The following is a 21002-nucleotide window of genomic DNA, read 5'->3' on the forward strand; positions in this document are numbered from 1 at the left end:
TTTAAAATAAGCCAGAGAGGCACAAGGAGAAATTACACTCAATAAAATTCTAAGGTTTATCCTGGTGTCCATAATTATATCCTCAGGGGTCTGAGCATTCTGCAGTATTTTCTTAAAATTTTGATTATAACTAACTTTGTTTTTGACAATGATAAAGAAAAACTTAACTTTTGCAGTAACAATTTGCAAAGGGTAAACATTTTTATAGTCTAAGACTTCAATTCAGTGTTTCTCAAGCTGCAATACAAGGACAGATTCTTGGTGTTCTATGATAATTTTTTTTCCATTAAAATGGGTCTGCATATTACTTAAGTTTGAGAAAAACACGTTTCAGATAATACAATGTCATTTTGATGATTCATGTATGTTTAAATTTGTGGTCACCCTGTCTTTTGAGGCTCAGATAGAAACATAAATCTGTGATTATCCTTGGTTTGAACTTCATGTACTTTCAGTGTCAACAAACTTCAAGTAGAGAGTGAACATTTGTCATAATTACTATGCATATTTCTGTTAGTTTCTGTTCTCATAAATGATTCATTTTGTTTGTAAGGAGATACAATAGTACTTCAAAAGCATAAAATATTACTTACAAAACAGTTAAATTACTGCAGGAAATAAAAGTCAAATTTCTTAAATTATGGATATGGTTGCCTTCAAAGTCCCTGGAACATAAAGATAAAACATGATAAAGCTAAATTTTAATCATAAGCAGAAATAAATTGGCTGAGAATTATTTACCTTCTAATAAAATATGCTTTCTTCACATACTGTTTATTTCACATAAATTCTCACCTGTAGCCACTTATATAACAGCTGAAATTATATATACGTATGTATATTTCCTGTTTTTTCCCATGTTAATAATAAAAATGTTTTGAGTAGCATCTGTATCATGTGTTAATATAGGCATGTATAATGTATTATTCTGAGAAACCAAAGAGAATGAGAAGTCAAACTGAAAACACTTGTTAGGTAAATACTTAATTTATTAGCAGATATCTAATATTGAAACATATTAAATATTTGCCCAGAGTTACCAATGGCATTTCCCTAAGTGGTGTGATGCTATTTTCCTACAGAAGCTGCTACTGCCAAAACAACATTTAGCTCCTACCTTCCTAGCCTAATCACTCCCCAGAAAAAAATTCTCAATAACCTTTTACTCCTGGAAACACTCTTGTTTGCTTTTTTATGTCGTCACAAAGGCCAGCGCAGTGGGGGGGGCAACAGGCTGCCCTTGGCTCTCCACTCTCAATTCCGGGAGCTCTGTATGTGTAGATCCTACTAGAGCTCCCTTGCTGTCTGATGCTATGTTACTATAAGGAGTCTGGTCTGAGTATCAAAGTTTATCAAAAATTTTATGTTTTATTGTGTCTTCTTTATGGCTATCATGAAGTTATTCTTTTATTGTTCCTTTTTTTTTTTTTTTTGAGACAGGGTCTCCTTCTGTCTCCTGGGATAGGGTGCAGTGGCATCGTCATGGCTCACTGCAACCTCAAACTCCAGGGCTCAAGTGATCCTCCTGCCTCAGCCTCCCAAGTGGCTGGAACTATAGGCTTGTGCCACCACATCCAGCTAATTTTTTATTTTTTGTAGAGATGGGGTCTTGCTATTGACCAGGCTGGTTCTTCTTTTATTTTATAAATACATATATGGTGAAAGTTTGTAGAGCAGGGCAGAATGTTGGCTGAAGTTTAGGCATAGACTTTCAAAAATAAAAGCTGGCCTTAAAATCTACTCAGTCTATCCCAACATTCAGTTTACTGGTCACCACATATTATAACATACAGCTATTCAGGAATAACCGCGACTAAAACATATGAGTGGAAGTGTGATAAAGCTACTAAAATCTACAAGGGAAACACGGGCAACATTATAGAAGTACCTATATTCTGCCGGCTGGGCTACACGTGGGATAGTCAGTTTTATTTCAGGCCCTGCATTAAAAAGAGATATCTACAAATCAAAACACATCTGGAAGATCTGAAAGACCAGGATGCAAGGAATCTAGAAATCAAGTCAATAGAAGAATATAGGGTGTATTTATAACAGAGAAGAGCAAAATAAGGGTATATATTTGAAATCAGGCTGCAGAATATTTTTTCTATGTTGCATTAGATTGCAAAATTAGATTTATTGATTGAAGGATACAAAACATTTCATGTTTAATCTAAATTTAAGTCTCTCTAGCAACTATGGTGTCCAGAGAATAAGCTTCTTATCACTATAGGTATTTAGCAGAAGCAATATACCATATCTCAATAATTTTGCAGGCAAGATTTCTGTACTACGTGGGATGTTGTATTAGAATCTTAAATCTTGATTCTACATCACTCTTCTAAAGAAAAATTTCTGTTATTCTGTTAAGTTGGAAACTAAGCACTTATAGTACTCCTTTTTCTGTCTTAGGTTTGGCCAAGTCTTTTGGCCTCTCATAACTTACGTTGTCAATGTCAGAGATGGGCCAATTTCTTGTTTTATAGCTAACCATTACCACGAATCTACCACCAGGTGGTGATGCTCTCTTAAATCTCACAAAATGCTCTTACTAAGATGTGTTGATATTCTTGTTCAGCTACATATGTAACTTCGTTTTCTGTTAAGCTGGCAAAAATATTTGTCAGTACTAATTTATGAATTTGTAAAAATCAAAAAGAGGCACACACTGAGGCACAAATTTGGAACATTTGATTAAAGTGTTAGTTTACTTTTGAGTTTATTTCAACCCGGAGTTGTACAATAAATTTGCTTTGACTTTCTTCCTAAAATTAGTTTTAGTCTTTGATATTTAGGAATCTGGTTTTCAGCATACATGATAGCTGAAGCCAAAAACCTCAACCAACCAACCAACCAAACCAAAAAACCTGCTTCTTTCTCCCTAGCTCCAAGCTCTAAGGGAGTTGGCAAGGGGTGTTTTTCTACTGCATGTCTAGACCACCACTTTTCCCACTTAATGAGCCTCTAAACCTAACCACTTCATTTTTCCCTTTATACATGGTCTAACTGGATGAAAATGAAAACTTCGCTTCTTCCATCTGAAGAACAAAAAAACTCCACAAAAAATAAAAATAATAATCTTGCCTGTTCTCTCTCAACTTCCTATCTTACTCCTTAGTGGCATTTGAGATATGCAAATCTTCTTACCCTCTATCACTTCTTCCCCTACCTTTTAAACTTTTCTGGCTCTTGTTTAACAGAGAAAATTGAGGTGACCAAGGAGGGAAAAGCCCTTGACTTTCTTCCCAACATCTATAAACTTACCTGTATATGCACCTGGTCTCCTTCTAGTCTCAGAGGAAGAGATGACCCTTCTGCTTTAGGCTAATCCCTCCATCTGTTTTCTTGAGTTTGGTTTGTGTATGTGTATGTCCTAAAATATATGGTCAATTTTGGTGAATGTTCTTTGGGCATTCTTTGCTTTCAAGTTAATATCTATTAGGATTAGGTGCAGGTACATATAACAGAGATCCAACTATAATAGCACAAATAAGCAGAGATTTTTTTTTTCCCCCTAAGGAAAAAAACATCTAGAGTTGGGCAGTCCAGGGCTGGTAGTTTTACAAAGTTGTTAGAAACCCAAGATCTTTCATATTCACTGTTCACATGTCCTTGTCTTCATGGTACAAGATGTTGCTAAAGCTCAAGCCATCATATTCATTTTTTTCTGTATAAGAAAGGAGAAGAAAGGGCCTGCCTCTTTCTCTTTAAGGATATTTTCCAGAAGTTCCACATTATTCTTTTTCTAGCTCCCTAGTTAGCACTTAGACACATAGCTACATGTAGATGCAGGCGAGTCTGGGAAGGTAGTATTTCAGCTGGGTACATTGCTGTCCCAAATAAATCAGTCTGGTTATTGAGAAGAGGCATGGCAGTTTGATATACACCAATTAGTTTATTAATTGTGTTATTTATTCTTCACATCCTTTTTTGGTTCTACTTGATCTTTTATGGACTGAATGAATGGTGGTAGATTATTATCTCTTACTCCTTATGAATGTCTACTTTTTCTTCTGTATTGGTTGCTATATGAATCTCCTTTTTTTCCATATTTACTCTTTTATTTATTTATAAATTTCAGAATATTCTGCCAATAAGTAAACTTGCTTCATTTTATCTCAAAATAAAGTTTACTTTCCTGACCTTTTGTTCACCTTTGGCTATTGCTCTGTCCATATGCTCATTTATTACTTGTATTTCTTTCTTTTTGAATTTTCCAACTTTTATTGTAGTGTTTATAGTTTTCTTATTGCTTTGAAAGAACTATACTAAAGATCTTAATATATTGTCTGTCATATATCTTGAAAGCATAATTTCCTGGGCTGTCATATGTCTTTTTATTTTATGTGTGTTTTTTCCCTGAATCAGAGTTTTAATTATTTTGGCCAACAAATTTGTCAGATTTTCTAGTTCATACTTTGCTAAAGGAAAGTTCATGTAAGACAAAGGTATTATAATTAGTTTTAAAAGAGATGAATACTTATAAAGCAAACCATTATTATCACTAGCATTAAAATTAGGATAATATTCACTTTCAGGAATGCACACGGAAAGAGTTAGTTTGGATAGCTCAAACTTACAGATGAAAACTTTAGTAATAAAGATTTAAAAAGTCCATCTTTTTAGTAATAAATTTTAATCACTTTGATTTTTGTCTAAAGCAGTGTACATTTTTCTGCCTTATTTAAAAGCAAAGGGTGATTATTGTACATGCATAATACATCTCCCAGTTGCATCTGGCCCTAGTGTACAAATTTTTAATTGCTAATTTACTTATGTAAGTATTGATCAATTGTGCTTCATTACTAGGTTTGGAGTCCTGAGCATGTAATCGCTGTTAATGTATTCATTCGAATGGAATTCAATTACAATGAAGGATATTGAACTTAATTTGCCCTTCCCTTTATGACTTCAGCTTGTCATCAGTGTGTAGCGCAGTACGGTACTGTCAGACCAAAATGCCTTCTGGATTTAGTAACGATTTTTAGGATGTTTGTTTTTCCCTAAGGTGTTCTGAATTAGCATATTTTGAATTTCTATTTTTGTTTTTTTATAGTATTTCTCACTTGTGCTTTATTGTCAAGTTGATGGTTGTCACTGCTCACTACAATCAATGTTTCTGATCCTAACCTTTCCTTCTCCTTTTCATTTGGCATTTCTAATCTGCTGTAAGCTTAGAAATCAAACAGCCAACTTTTGAGAATTTCCTCCAAAATAAGAGACAGGGGAAGTTTTCATATGATACTGCACGTGCAGTTTACTGATTTAACATTTTAATAGCTATTTTGGTTATTTCTTTTGTTTTTTACCTGTATTTTTAATAGGCAAATTTCCTGGATAATTGAGATATGAATAGTGGAATGATACTTATTGCTACAAGCAAAGCTACTATGTTACAAATTCCATGGAACATATTCTATTGTGATTAGCCTTTAAAAAATAAATACTAAATATCATATTGTCATTTTTCAGAATTTAGGAGTGAAGCTAAAATGACTTAGTCTTTCCGTACCAAATGAATAGATGAGCAGATAGGCAGGGGAGTGGGGGAGATGTTACATGAACACTGTGACATTCCTTCTGTCTTTCTTCCAGGTTCCAAAGTAGTTTTTTGAGATGTTTTATTTTGGTGAGAGTTTAGAGAATTTAGTTTAAATAATGGGGATGTTAAATACAAAAATCATGCTAAAGTGATTTGAGATGTGATATAATACCAACCACCTATCATTTTAAAGAGATCTATAAAAAATCTGATGTCCAAAATGAAACAGAACATTTAGATGATTTCTTTAAAAAAATATATACAGTAACTTACAGCCAATGCAGTCTTGGCATGTGCTGACAAAGTGGTTTATCAGGCAAACGGGTGAGGACATTATTCATCAGGACTCTGAAAAAAAACCAAAACAAACAAAGAAGTCACATTTTTCTTGTTCTTTTGTCATCTTAAATCAAACATGGTATTATCATTATTCTTATAAAACCACAAAAATCTAAGTTAGTCGTCCTCTCTCCAATATTTTCTCTGTAAGTCATGTTATATTAAAGTGCTTGATAGTAGTAAAATTTTGACAAATAGTAGTTATTTTATGGAGGAAGCAGCAATGTTTGTGACTAAAAAAAAAGCCTATGCTCTTCAATAATGGGTAGTGAAAAGGTGATTTGAAATTAATTTTATTTCTTTATTAAAATGAATACAGGCACACCTCGTCTTACCCTGCTTTGCTTTATTATGCTTTTGCAGATATGATGTGTTTACAAATTGAAGGTTTGTGACAACTCTGTGTTGAGCAAGTCAACTGACACCATTTCTCCAACAGCATGTGCTCACTTCATGTCTCTATGTCACATTTTGGTAATTCTCACAATATTTCAAACTTTATTATTATTATATCTGTTACGGTGATCTGTGATCTTTGATGTTACTACTGTAATTGTTTTGGGGCACCACAAACTGTACTCATAAAAGATGACAAACTCAATTGATAAATGTGGTGTATGTTCTGACTGCTCCACCAACTGACTGTTCCCCTGTCGATCTCCCCCTCCTTGTGCCTCCCTAGTCCCTGAGACACAACAATATTAAATTAGGCCAGTTAATAATGCTCCGATGGCCAAGAGTTCAAGTGAAAAGAAGACTTGCACATCTCTCACTTTAAATCAAAAGCTAGAAATGATTAAGCTTAACGAGGAAGGCATGTCAAAAGCTGAGTTAGGCTGAAAGCTAGGCCTCTTGTGCCAAACAGCTAAGCTGTGAATACAAAGGAAATTTCTTGAAGGAAATTAAAAGTGCTACTCTAATGAATACACGAATGATAAGAAAACGAAACAAACTTATTGCTGATACGAAGAAAGTTTGAGTGGTCTGGACAGAAAATCAAAACAGCCATAACATTCCCAAAGCCTAATCCAGAGCAAGGCCCTAACTCTCTTCAATTCTAGAAAGGCTGAAAGAGGTGAGGAAGCTGCAGAAGAAAAGTTGGAAGCTAACTGAGGTTGGTTCATGACGTTTAAGGGAAGAAGCCGCTTCCGTAACACAAAAATGCAAGGTGAAGCAGGAAGTGCTAACGCAGAAGCCGCAGCAAGTTATACAGGAGATCTAGTTAAGATCATTGAGGAAGGTGACTACACTAAACAACAGATTTTCAATATAGATGAAACCGTCTTCTGTTGGAAGAAGATGCCATCCAGAACTTTCATAGCTGGGGAGAGGTCAATACCTGGCTTCCAAACTTTATAGGTCAGGCTGACTCTCTTGCAGGGACTAATGCAACCGGTGACTTTAAGTTGAAGCCAGTGCTCATTTACCATTCTGAAAATCCTAGAGCCCTTAAAAATTATGCTAAATCTACTCTGCCTGTGCTCTATAAGTGGAACAACAAAGCCTGGGGGACAGCACATCTGTTCACAGCGTGGCTTATTGAATATTTCAAGCCCACTGTTGAGACCTACTGCTCAGAAAAAGAGATTCCTTCCAAAATATTACTGCTCAGTGACAATGTATCTGGTCACCCAAGAGCTCTGATGGAGATGTACAAGATTAATGCTGTTTTCATGCCTGCTAACACATAGGCTGATATTCTAGAAGACAGAAAATCTTATAAAATTGTTAGAACTATGAATAGCCTTATAGAATATGGTTAAGAGATGGTTTTTAGTTGAAAAGACCTTTTTGGGGATTGAAATCCCAAATTTAATGTTATTAAATTTAAGCATTAATTTTTATTTATGTGTTTTCCTTCAATTGAAATATTTGCTTTAGTTTAGTACTTACAAGAGAATAAGAGAATTTAGTCCATAAAATGTTAGTGGGGAAATTCGACTGAGGTGATTATCTTCAATTATCCTGCCAGCCAGAAGAAAAAAATTAGTTCATTTATATATCTTTAGAACCTAAAAACGAATACTATAAAGTGTCACAGAAATTAAACATACAGCCATTCTAGTCGGTGAAGACCTTCAAAAACACCCGGCTTCAGGAAGGTTATTCTGTTATGACTGAGATACCTGGAAAAGGATAAATGACTACAATAAATTTGTGTCTTTTTGATATTTTATTATAGTAATACGATAAAGAAAGTAAAAGCAATAATTATCCACCTTAAATTTTCTTATATAGCATTCTCATCATGCCACTTCCCTGCCTTTGAATCTCTAAGAGTTGCTATCACTTACCTTAACATCTCTAGCTTTTAATTTCCCCATAATAAATTAGTTAATTAATCTATCTATTCATTCCATCTATTCATTTATTATCAAATTGTCATGAGTATCTACTCTATGGCACTGTGCTAAGTTTGTCATCACTTTCTTTGAGGGGCTTTGAGTCTCGAGGGGAGAGACAGCATGTGACTAGATTATGATGCAACATAGGGGAAGCAGAGGGAAGTGCATAATGTAGGGCTGCTCTGCCATCACAGAGGAGAAAGCACCCGACTTCGCTAGGGATGGGCATGGCAGAGCATGGAGGAATGGGGGACAGGAAGGCTTTACTAAAGGAGACATACTTGAGAAGAGTCTTGGATGAAGTCATGGAATTCACAAAGCAAAGAATGGGCAGGAGCTATTCTAGGAAGAGGGAATAGCTTGTCTAAAAGCAAGAGGTACGAGAGAGAGTAACAAGGTAAGAGATCACCAGGTAATTCAGTGGAATCTCACCATGAGGGGCTATGAGGAGAGACAGGAGATGAACTTGGGAGGCAGATGGAGGCCTGCTCTGGAAAAAAGGGCATTGCATGCCTTGCTAAAGAGTTTGACCCCGTCCTACCTACCCAACTTCGCTTCCCACTCTTCTGCAGAGTGAACTAGTGCTCTGTTCTCTAATGTTGATGTCCTCCTCTTGCCATGTTCATTCCCATCTCAATCTCTTAGTGTAGCAATTTGTTGCACTAAATCTGCTGCCAAACAGTTTGATTCATGACTCTTCCATTTATTAACAGTGTGACCTTGAGCAAGCAACTAATTCCTGTGAGCCTCAGCTTCCCCAACTCTAAAATGGGGATATCAATCCCTACTTCCTAGGGTTGTTGTAACATTTGGGGCAATGCATGCCATAAAGACTCAATATACATTATTTATTATAACAATATCTCTGCTCATGCCTCCCACTCCAATTTCCTTTTTTAATTAAAAAAAATTTTTTGCTCAGTCATAAAATAGCTGCTGAACACTCCAAGTTATTCCCTCTTTTTTCCCCCTCTGTCTATGATTCATATGCAAGTATTATTTCAAATTTCACTTCCACTAATACATGGTTCACACTGTTTTTTTTCCTTTTCTCCATTCTTACATATCTTGGAGTTGACATCCTATAAAATTTCTCCTGCCAGGAATCTGTTGTCTCCCACGAGGTTTGACTTTTGCTTAGGGGTAGTGAGGGATGACACCCCATGATAGAGCCACTTCCTTCCCTCCTTTGCAAACCGAGAGCTCAGGTGGGCGCAGGTAGGTTAAAAAATAGCTTTAACACCTACCATGAAAACCCTCAGGGGGCTCTCTTATAAAGCAACGCACCCCCTGCCCCAGGTACAAGGCATTTGATCCACCCCGTCATCCTGTGCTCGTGTGTTTCGCCCAGTCCTCTTCATTTCTCAGAGCCACCCTTCACTGCTCTGGACCAGAAGTGACCACACTTTCAGTGAACCATAACAGCAGTTTTGGTCTGAGCAGCACAGGTGTAGGACTTACATACTTTTTCATTATTTTCTAATTGTTATGTATGCATCGGTATTGTTTGCCCATCTTAGATCACACGCTTCTAGAGAGCAAGCGCATGCCTCTGCCCAGCGATAGCTCGGAGATCGGCCTGAAATACTATGGTATACGCCGCTTAAAGGCAGCACGTCTGGTTTATCTTTCTGTGCCCTCCTGTGTCTAGCTGAACTACTCATACTACATGAGGGTTAATAAATACTACAGATGAGCAAAGAACATGTATCTTATGGTTATTTATGAAAAAACTAGAAGTATGTGGCATGTTTAACATTCAAACAATATTCCAGAATTATTAAAAAAAACAGTGAAGAGAGATGGAGACACCTTTAAGTTTACTTCCAGTCTGTGCTACAATTCAAGAGCGTCCTCCACATACACTGAACATTAAACCAAGTTTAGTAAGTTTTGAAAAGATTCACGGAGAGAAAGATAGGAGGCTGGTGAGAATGAGTCCAACATTGACTTTGGGTACTTTGCTAAGACACCAAGAGCAGGGATGGGTAGAAGGGAAGAGGACATGGCTAAAGTGGTTGCTGTTAAGGCTCTGGGTCTCCTGTGGCCTTCTTCCATTTTGCTAGTAAATTACGCTCCTCTTGACTCAATCCTAAACTCGATTCCATAAGCTAAAAATCTGACTGGAATGGATTTCCTGGGTTAGGGTAGAGCATGGGTTAGGACAGAAAACAAGGGGACAAAATGGAAATACAGGGAGTTATTTATTTAAGTGATTTTTTGTTATACTTCCTTTCAGTTACTTCTCATAGGAGGCTCCTTGGTAGAAATCAATAAGATGGAACTTTGAGAAAGCCTATTTTAAAAAGCTTTGCTCTAAAGCACAATAAGATACCACTTCATACCTATTAGAATAGTTATCGTCAAACTAACCAACCAAACAAAAAACCCAAACCAGAAAATAGCAAGTATTGGTGAGGATGTGGAGAAATTGGAACCCTTGCACTTTGTTGGTGGGAAAGTAAAACCGTACAGCTGCTCTGGAAACAGTGTGGCAGTTCCTCAAAACATCAAGAATACAATTGCCATATGGCCCAGAAACTCCACTTCTGGGAATACACCTGAAAGAACTGAAGCAGAGAGTCAAACAGATATTTGTGCTCCTGTGTGCATAGTAGTGTTATTCACAACAGACAAAAGGTGGAAACAATCCAAATGGCCAACAAGAGATAAATGGACAAACAAAATGTGGTATATACATACAATGGAATGTTATTCAGCTTTAAAAAGGAGGAAATTTTGACACATGCTACAACGTGGATGAACATTGAAGACAGAATGCTAAGTGAAATAAGCTGGACGCAAAAGGACAAATATTTTATGATTTTACTTCTTTGAGGCACTCAGAGGAGTCAATTCATAGATACAGAAAGTAAAATGGTGGTTGCTATGGGCTTGGGGAAGGAGAAGCGGGGCGGGGGGACATGGGGAGTTATTGTTTAGCAGGTACGGAGTTTCAGTTGGGGAAGATGACAAAGTTCTGGAGGTGGATGGTGATGATGGTTAAGCCTTTTTTCAATTTTTCAGTTTTTAGAATTATCATACAATACACATAACATAGAACTTACCACCTTAGCAATTTTTAAATGTACATTCAGAAGCATTAAGGACATTCACATTGTTGTGCTACCGTCACCACCAGCCATCCACAGAACCCTTTTCAACAATGCGAATGTACTTAATGCCACTGAACTGTACAGTTATGGTAAACTTTATACTATGTATATTTTACCACAATAAAAAGCTTTATTTTTAACCTTACAGTGCTTTATATATTCATAAAAATGGGATTAGTGAAAAAAGAATAACAATAACTGGGGGAGCTTCTGGGTTTTTTCCTTATTCACAAATACGATCATCAGGCTTTCTTACTCTGAGCTCCTTGAATCACTCCTGAGTTACAACGGCTAATGAACAGAAGTCCTCATTATGCGCCAGGCACAGTGTACCTAACGCTTCCCATGGATCTTCTCATTTGCTCCCTGCAATAACCCTGAGGTAGGCACTATTATAATTTGCATTTTATAGTAGAGGAGATGATTGTCTAGAGAGGAAAATAAATCACTCAAGGTCACACACCTCGTAAGTCAGTGGTCCCCAACCTTTTTGGCACCAGGGACCAGTTTCACGAAAGACAATTTTTCCACGGACAGGGGCAATGGGGGAGATGGTTTTGGGATGATTCAAGCACATTACATTTATTGTACACTTTATTTCTATTATTATTACATTGTAATATATAATGAAATAATTATACAACACCTCATAATGCAGAATCAGTGGGAGCCCTGAGCTTGTTTTTCTGCAACTAATGCTGTGGCTGATCTGACAGGAGGCGGAGCTCAGGCAGAGATGTGAGCGATGGGGAGCAGCTGTAAATATAGATGAAGCTTTGCTGGCTCTCCTGCCCCTCACCTCCTGCTGTGTGGCCAGGTTCCTAACAGGCCACAAACCAGTAATTCTGTGGCCTGGGGCTGGGGACGGCAGTAGTGAGTAAAGTTGTCAGGACTCAGACTGAAGCCTGTCTGACCCCAAATCCCACGCTCTTAGCCATGATGCTATACTGTCCCTTCAGCACTACTACTGCCCATCTCCTTGGCACTGTCGGGGGCAGGAGGGCTGGTCTGGATTGGAATGGGTCAGGCTGTCGGACAACCATGGAATGGGCAAATTAATTGGCACCGGTACTTACAGTTTAGTAAGGCTGTATAGTCCTCTGAAAGCATAGATGGATATTGATCTAATTTTATTGTTTTGCAGGCACCTGTGAAAATGATTATTAAAGAGGAAAACATAATGAAACAGTTTCAATTCTGCAAAATGAAAAGAGATCTGTGGATGGATGGTGGTGATGGTAGAACAATAATGTGAATGTACTTAATGCCTCTGAATGTACAGTTAAAAATAGTTAAGATGGAAAATTTTATGTTGTGTGCATTTTATGACAATTTAAAAAATTCAAAAATTGAAAAAGTGAATCTTATATAATAATTTAGTGATGCCGATATAATATCACTTTATTTTGCTATTAAATTCAGACATGATTAGGCTGGTTTTTATTTAGAACTTCTATTATAAAGGTGAACAGATAATAGCCAAAATTTACTAGGAATAAAATTTTAATGCATAGTAAAGCACTCACTAATTAGACTGGCCTAGAAGTCAGAACTTTGAACATTTCCTGCTATAATTATTCAAATTTGTAAGTGCTCAACACAGTCCTGGTAAAACTACAAATATATTACATCTTTAATGTTTCAAACCATATTCCATGTTAATCATAAAGCTGCCAAGCAAGCCAACTTTTTTTTTTTTTTTTGAGACAGAGTCTCATTTTGTTGCCCGGGCTAGAGTGCCGTGGCATCATCCTAGCTCACAGCAACCTCAAACTCCTGGGCTCAAGCAATCCTACTGCCTCAGCCTCCCAAGTAGCTGGGACTACAGGCATGTGCCACCATGCCCGGCTAATTTTTTCTATATATTTTTAGTTGTCCAATTAATTTCCTTCTAATTTTAGTAGAGACGGGGTCTCGCTCTTGCTCAGGGTGGTTTCGAAATCCTGAGCTCAAACAATCCGCCCGCCTCGGCCTCCCAGAGAGCTAGGATTACAGGCGTGAGCCACCGCACCCAGCCCAAGCAAGCCAACTTTAATTTTCATAATTTGACATCCCAAGCCTTGTTCCAAAAAGTGTTTAAGACAATTTATAAGGCGTTTAAGTGGCAAAAGAGAAAAATATAAATAAAAAGAATCAGGACTAGAAGAATGGAAATTAGATTGGCGGTTAAGACAAGAATGCAGGCTTACATAGTTAAGTAATATTGAAAGTTTCACCTCGAGTTAACCAGAGATCAAAGGAAATAGGTACCAGAGTACCAGCTATTGCATTGTAGGCACCCATATAAGCGTTGCACTTCTCGTGCTTGTCCTGGGTTGTGGGGAATGAGAAAGTAAGAGCTTCGAGCCTGCCTTCTTGCTCTGAGTTCAGGTCACCATGGTTCTTTAGGGTGTCCTGAAGTTTATATATAATTTGCTGTAAATTTTAGGAGTCGTAAGGGAGAAATCAATATGGATTAACTTTCGGGTAATTAGAAATTTTGACTAAGAGAATCACTATTTTTCCAATAGGCAGGAAAACCTAACTTTGATTGTGAAATGTTATTATGAAATTTATTATGCACTTGACAATTTCCATGACATGTGTTGGCCCAACCACACAGTAGTAATGCATCTTCCTTACTTATACACAGAAAGACTTTAATATGCATTTATTTGTTTGTTTCTGTTAGAATGATCTACTAAGCATTAGACTGCATAGCCTGGAGGTAAAGCCAAGCTATACCTTTAATAACTAATTAGAAATTTTTTTGTAATTAGGCAATTTTGTTACTTGGAACAAATTGGCCATTGAAGAATTAATTTGACATTTATTATGCAAAAATGCTAAACCACTGTGTTATATAAACAGGAATTTTGATATTTAGATTTATAGTCTAATTCCTTTAAATCATGTGGACATTATGATGCTAGAAATCAGAAAAATTCCTTAGACTCCAGAAATCAGAATTTCTAGATTCTAAATTCTTCTTTATTCTATTTTCTGGAGTTAGAAAAGTATCCTCTTGAAGTTTTTGTTATCAGGCCTAATTTTGAAAAGCTCCTTTCTTTTGATTGATAAATGTTCAGAATGAAATTCTGAAAAGTCATTTTAATTAGAATTTTTATTTTCAAATATGAAATATATTTTTCTGTAGATTATCTGGGTTTTTAGAGCATTTCACTGAATGAAATAGGTTAATTCTTCTTGTCATTCTGTAATATTTCCATCTTTGATCTTTAAAAAATGTGTAGATATGTTTATTTACTAGCTTTCTCTAGTGTAAGACCAAAACTAAAACCAGTACAGGTATAAAATGAAACATGGAATTTTGAGATGTTTTCTAGCTAATGTGATTTAAGTATAGAATATCTAAACTCAACAATTCAAGAATATGATAATATAATTTAGTCACAAAGTTGACCTAAATAACACGTAAACACCACCTGGGCCATTGTGGATTTTTAAGAATACATATGTGACCCTAAACTGAAGGGAAGCCAGCATGTCAGATACCACTCAAGGCCAAAATAAAACTCAACCTATGAGGCAGATGTGAAAACGGGATCAAGTCCCCCAAACAACAAGCTCAGTGGTTTCAAACCTCAATAACTTGCTATCTTAGGTAGAAACTGAATTTGAAAACATTTGGAAGAAAATTCTTCGCTATCTAATCCAGATGGCAGATCTGGCAAAAGACTGAGGAGTGTAATAGGATTCCCAGCACACATGCTCCTGTTTCTTTGGTAATTAGGTATCTGAGATTTTTCTAGAATGGCTTCTAGGACTATTCAGAATAAATTTTACTTGGAAGTCTCCAGCTAATAGCAAAATAATTCCCTGAAGAGAGATTAGACACAAGCAGTGGTATAGTGTTGGTCTTCACGTAAGTGGGAAGAAACAGATATGCCCCCAAATGCTAGTTTATTTTAATACCAGAATTAATTTTTTTTCTTACAGCTTCTGAAGATCACGGTAATTCTTGAAGCCATCAGGAGGAAGCTTTCTTAGTAAGTTCCACCGAAGTGACCTGAAATAAATGTAAATTTTGGTTCTTAAAGTTGTTTTTTACTTTACTTTTCAACTACAGCAATATAGATAATTACAAACTAACGCTATTTTCAGGAAACATTTACATCATGATGTCACTTTCATATTTATAGCATCATCTGAACTAGGTCTAACTGTTGATTTTGTGTTATTAAAGGTAGCAATTTTTCTTAAATTTAGGTTATAACATTATAATTATAACAAAAATTTTACAAATAATAAAATTGGGAAAAATTAATTTTTAGTTATTTTTTTCTATTTTTATTTAACAAACATTAGAAGACATCTTAGTTTTGACTGACAATAAGAATAGTGTTTTCTTTTTAAAATACACTCAAGAACTTAAATAGTTTTATATTCCTCAATATTTCATTGCTTATATTCTACGACCTTCAAATTAGTTATGGAGAAAACTGTCAATTGGTACATATAGTTGAACCGTTTTTATTCAATAAGTGATCCCATTTCAATTTCCAATAAGTCATAGAGAATGATTTTCACCTGTATCACAATTTAATAAGCAGTTTAACACAGACCAGATCCACAAAATTGTGGTTGTATTGGAAAAGTGCTAAGCCTTTAGCTGTTTTAAGAAAAGCAATGTAATGTAGTAGAAACAAAATAAATCAAACAAGCAAAAAACCAAAACCAATGTATGTGGTCCCTTGCATGAACCACACATAACCATTCCAAGTTAGTCAAAGGAGGGATTTGGATTAGATGATCTCTAACAATAAGATGCTAATATAACAACTATCTTTGCATAGTATAATGGAACAAATGGGTGTCATTCAATGAGCAACAGACTGCATTGTCTGGAGGTTAACTTAACTCAGCTTAAGACAGTGTCATATAATAAGCACTAACAATATTTAGATTTCGGACTAGTGTTGCTCAAACTTAGTAATGAATCCTTGAAGAAAATAGTTTCTCAGACTCTCTGGAACACATTTTTGGAATCTAATTTGAGAAATGTTCTGGAATCTGTGTGACCATGCATGCTCAATGGGGATGAGAACTGGTTCTTAGAAAGTAAAAAAAAATCTTACTTTTTACATGTATAAAAGGGAACAAATAGGAAGACATGTCTAAAAAGGCTTCTGGGGGAAGGAAGGCAATAATGAAAAGAAAGAAGGTTAAGAAACACTCTTCTATACCATACACACTAGTCACTTAATGATTTTTTAAGTGAATGAATACCAAATGCTGATCAGCTAGTAACCCTGTCTTGAAATCAGTCTCAGTTGCTGGCTGTTGCCAAACATTCTTCCCTCCTTACATTATTAGCTAATTGAGAGTCCCTTTTCTACTAATAATTCTCAGTTGGCTTAGATTCCAAATTCTGCTTCATATCTGCTCAAATGTTTGTATTGTGTAAAGATAAATTGCAAAATATTTGGGTTTGGGTTAAGGATATAGATGAAAGCTTAGCGTAGTCTTAAAAATGTGTTCATTCATTCATTCATTGTCTAACAAATTGTTGAATGCTTGCCATTTGCACTTTGGAAAAACAGACAATGTCACTGCCCTTAAGAAGCTTATACCCTTATTTAGATAACAAATAACACACTATATCTATAAATAGAGACTTTTTTTTGGATGATAACTTCAGTCTTACAGCCCGGGGCTAAAGAGGCAATCAGCTTGTTTTATTTTATTGTATTTATTTACTTATAAATTCATTTCAAAAATTTTTTTTAGGGATTATCATGCTCTGTTAGGAACTTTGGAGGATATATAGGAAAACCATGCATGGTGCAGGACCCCAAAGAGCTTATGGTATTTCCTTTTTTCAGGTGGAGAATAGGGCCCTAATCACAATAGTACAAGGAAGAATGTTTAATAGACTTAAAAGAGACACAGGTGAGGTTCTTTGAGGTTCTTCTCTTTCCTCAATAGAAAGAGGTTAATTGTATTTGAGTGGGGAGGGTTACTACAAAGGGAAGGGAGGCTCATTTAAGGACTCCTAAGTAATGTTTCTTAGAGAGTTGGGTTCTTATTAAAAGTGATGAGGGTTTATAAATGACATGAAGTATTTTCACAAATAGCATTCTCTATAATTTTATAATCTACTGAAATTGAAAGAGGTAGATGTTATTATTCTCACTGAGCAGAACAAACTAAAATACTTTTTAATATAATAAATCCTTATGTTTTAAAATCTGATATTCCAAGTTTGATTCTTCACAAAGAGTCAAAGAGTGTGTGTGTAAGAGAGGAACTACCTACTTTTATCATTATTATCAAAGCCAGCTCTCATTTTTTGTTTTGTTTTGTTTTTAAAGAAATCTCTTACAATTGGATCATGTAGCTTTCGTGATTAAATTCCAGGATCTCAGAATCAACTCTCAAATAGTCAAAGATAATGTTTAGCAAGCTGGAACAATGTACAAATAATCACATCTGTCTGTGTTTGCTTGTTTTGTTCATTAGCATTTATGTAAAATGTTTTTCAAAAATCCCAACTTCAATAAACATTTCTTGGATTATTGGCTTCTTTGATACTTATATATGATTTAGTCCATTTATGACAGTTATCTATAATAGTTCCAGCTCAAAATCTGGAAAGAATTCAGTAATGAAATTGGTATTTATTTTTTAATGTATTTGCTGTAAAGCTTGTAGTTCTTTCTCCCTACAGCATTGAACAGACTGGCACAAGGTATGAGGCTGAGCGAGTGTTCTACAGAGAAAAGTTTAAAGGATCAACCAGAATCAAGTGGCTCTATTCAAAGTACAAGAGAATGTATTTCTGAACAAAATATAAAATAAAATATTGTTGACATAAATTCCTGAGATTCTATTCCTACAACTCTAAATACTTGTTGGAAATTTCCATTGAGTGACATGTTAATCTCAAATTGAAAAAAGAAATCTAACATTGAAGTCTTAGTCTGCCTCATTTCCTGCCTCCAACTCTTAGCTCACTCTGTGACTTTGGAGGGAAACCTTGGAGTCATCTTTTACTCCTCCCTTGCCTTCTTGTAGCCAATTGTTCACAAGGATCTGGTCCTGGAGTTTTTTCTTTATGCTAGGGGTTGAAAACTGGTGGGCCACAGGCCTGCACACATCTCTTCATGTATGTATTAGACCAGAGCAATTTTTAAAAATTAAATTGGAATTAATTCAATTAAATTATTCACCCTTTGGGTGAGCTGCCCTCTCTAGTTAGTCATTGCTTTACTCCCTACCGTTCCTCCACCTTTCTCTTCCTGTTTCTTTATTTTACAGGGGTTGGTTGAATTGTTGAACAACGGTTTCAAATCTTACTTGTGGGAAAATGAAAAATGGGACTGGGAGCATCAGGGTAGTCTTTGATTTGCATTTTGTAGTAATTTGATACAATCAGTGGCGAGGGGCAATAATGATTTTTTTCTCTGAAAATATTAATAGAATGAAATCATCATACATTCTTATACCCAGTATTTCCAGTTAGAATTTAAATCAGAGAAATGCTCCACAGGACCTCAGCTTCTTTGGGGGGAGTATTATTTTTTTGTAGTTGGACTAATTGCTGTGAGAAAAAGTCACAGTGAGGCAAGGAGAGGATAGAATGGTGAAGAGCTTTTCTTTTCCTTAGTTCAGGTGGAAATGTCACCTCCTTTGGAAAACCTTGTCAATGTTCTCAGTTCATATTCCTAGGCTGCTAGAAACTGGGTACACTCCCAAGATTCTGTGCATTTGATGGTACCACTATCTACCAGAACTCTGAGCTATGGCTCTTCCCTCCAGCATTTGAGTTTCTGTGTTATGTGGTTTGGTTTGAAAAACGTAAAACTTGCCAAATTTGTAAACTCAAGAATTGCTCCTATTTTGTCTTCATATACCCAAAAGTTAGAGCCACAAGGCACTAAGACATCTGGATGGAAAAAAAAAAAAAAACTCAGCAAAAAATATTGGATTAAAATATTCATCTTCCACTGATTTCTTTTTAAAAGTTTCAGCCAAATGTGTGTTTGTGTTGCTGAAGTTTGGTTGAATTCAAATGAGTACTAGAAACCAACAACCACAAGTACTGGAAATCAACAAACCACTTATTATGAGGATAATTTTCTCTTATATACAAAGTTTGAATTACTTAGGAAAAAAAATCAACATCTCTGAGCAAAAATGTTATTCAGAAGAGTTAGATTTTAAACGTGAAGTTCTGAGAATAGTGTATCCAATTTATCTTACTTGTTTTCTCTTTAGGTTTATACGTAAGAGAGTATTAAATTTATGTTCAATAAATTCTAAAAGCTTTTTCAATAAATGTCAAGTAAAAATTCTATGTGGAAGGAAAACTCTATGTAACAGTTTAATTAGCAGTCTTTTTTCTTTAGTAGCACATGCAATTGATGAAATAGAAAAAAATATTTTGTTTAGAAAAAAATATGGTGATACTATAGACCTCATAGGATTGTTATAAGGGATTAAATACGTTAATATAGGGAATAACTTAAAATAGAGTCAAGCATTTAGTAAATGCAAAACAAACATCAGTATTCATTATAAGTGACCCAAGAACAATGACATCATCTTTGGATAAAACTATATTATTAGTAATGACATAGTCTTAATTACAATACAATTTTTCAGGTGCTTTCTGGCTGTCAGGATGAAGCCATTCTTTTCTACTTACATCATAGTCACATTTGAAGAAACTGATGGAACAGCTCGTAAATTGGTTTCATCACAGTCAAGCTCTAGACCTCGGCAAAAACATTGCACGGGCACAGAACCAACCACTGAGTAAAGTGGAGGTAGCAAGGCATGATGACAGTGAGGGGCCAGGAAAGGAGGGTAATGAAAAGAAAGAAATGCAAAGCTATGAGAAAATTATTTAGCACAAAAGTATATCATGTCTTACCTAAGCAATTTGGGCAATGCTTTAAATTAAGGTTCCAAAGTTTATTTTTAATTTCATCTTAAAATGATGCTAGACCATTAAAGTTTAGAAACATACACATTTGCCAGCCCTTGCATTTTTTTTTTAAAAAATAGCAAACTCTTCTCTATTTGTTACAAAATGAATGAAATCATCTGCTCTTATGTCACCAAGAGGTGAGATGATAGTGAGTGATAGGGTTTAATGCTTATGTTAGAATTGCTCCTTAAAAATTAAGTATTTATTTAGCATAATCAGAACCTTTAATGGAGGACTAAGTCTTTTTTAATTTCAAAATATTAAGGAGGTACAAATGTTTTTGTTCTAAGTCATCTTTAACTAGCAAGAAAGAGGAGAACTAAACAGAGGTAGTAGTGTCAATAGAATTTTTTTAGGAAAATTCAGGAGTTCTTCAAAGAATTTTTTTTTTTTTTTTTTTGAGACAGGGTCTCACTCTGTTGCCTAGAATTGAGTGCAGTGGCATGATCATAACTCATTGTAGCCTTGAACTCCTGGGCTAAAGTGATCCTCTTGACTTAGCCTCCCAAATAGCGTGGACTACTGGCACACAACCATGACGCCTGGCTAATTTTTTAAAATTTGTTGTACAGATGCAGATCTCACTGTGTTGCCCAGCTGGTCTCAAATTTCTGGCTGCAAGCCATCCACCTGGCCTCTCAAAGTGCTGGGATTACAGGTGTGAGCCACTGCACCTGGCCAGGATGTTTAAAAATAATCTTCCTTTGGCTTATGTATGGGTGAAG

The 21002-nt window shown here is 35.7% G+C and overlaps 1 protein-coding gene across 1 annotated transcript in view; it reads right to left on the reverse strand.

Moving 5' to 3' along the window:
- RXFP1 (relaxin/insulin-like family peptide receptor 1) overlaps positions 1-21002 on the reverse strand; it is a 142233-nt gene that overhangs the window by 46486 nt on the left and 74745 nt on the right. Inside the window, 8 exon segments of the mRNA XM_012651911.1 lie at positions 594-665; positions 5816-5890; positions 7775-7846; positions 7936-8007; positions 12419-12490; positions 15280-15351; positions 19993-20149; positions 20152-20178. Coding sequence (XP_012507365.1) covers positions 594-665; positions 5816-5890; positions 7775-7846; positions 7936-8007; positions 12419-12490; positions 15280-15351; positions 19993-20149; positions 20152-20178 — 619 coding nt within the window.

Source organism: Propithecus coquereli, unplaced genomic scaffold (genome assembly GCF_000956105.1).
Source record: "Propithecus coquereli isolate 6110/MARCELLA unplaced genomic scaffold, Pcoq_1.0 Scaffold376, whole genome shotgun sequence".
Classification (NCBI taxonomy): domain Eukaryota; kingdom Metazoa; phylum Chordata; class Mammalia; order Primates; family Indriidae; genus Propithecus; species Propithecus coquereli.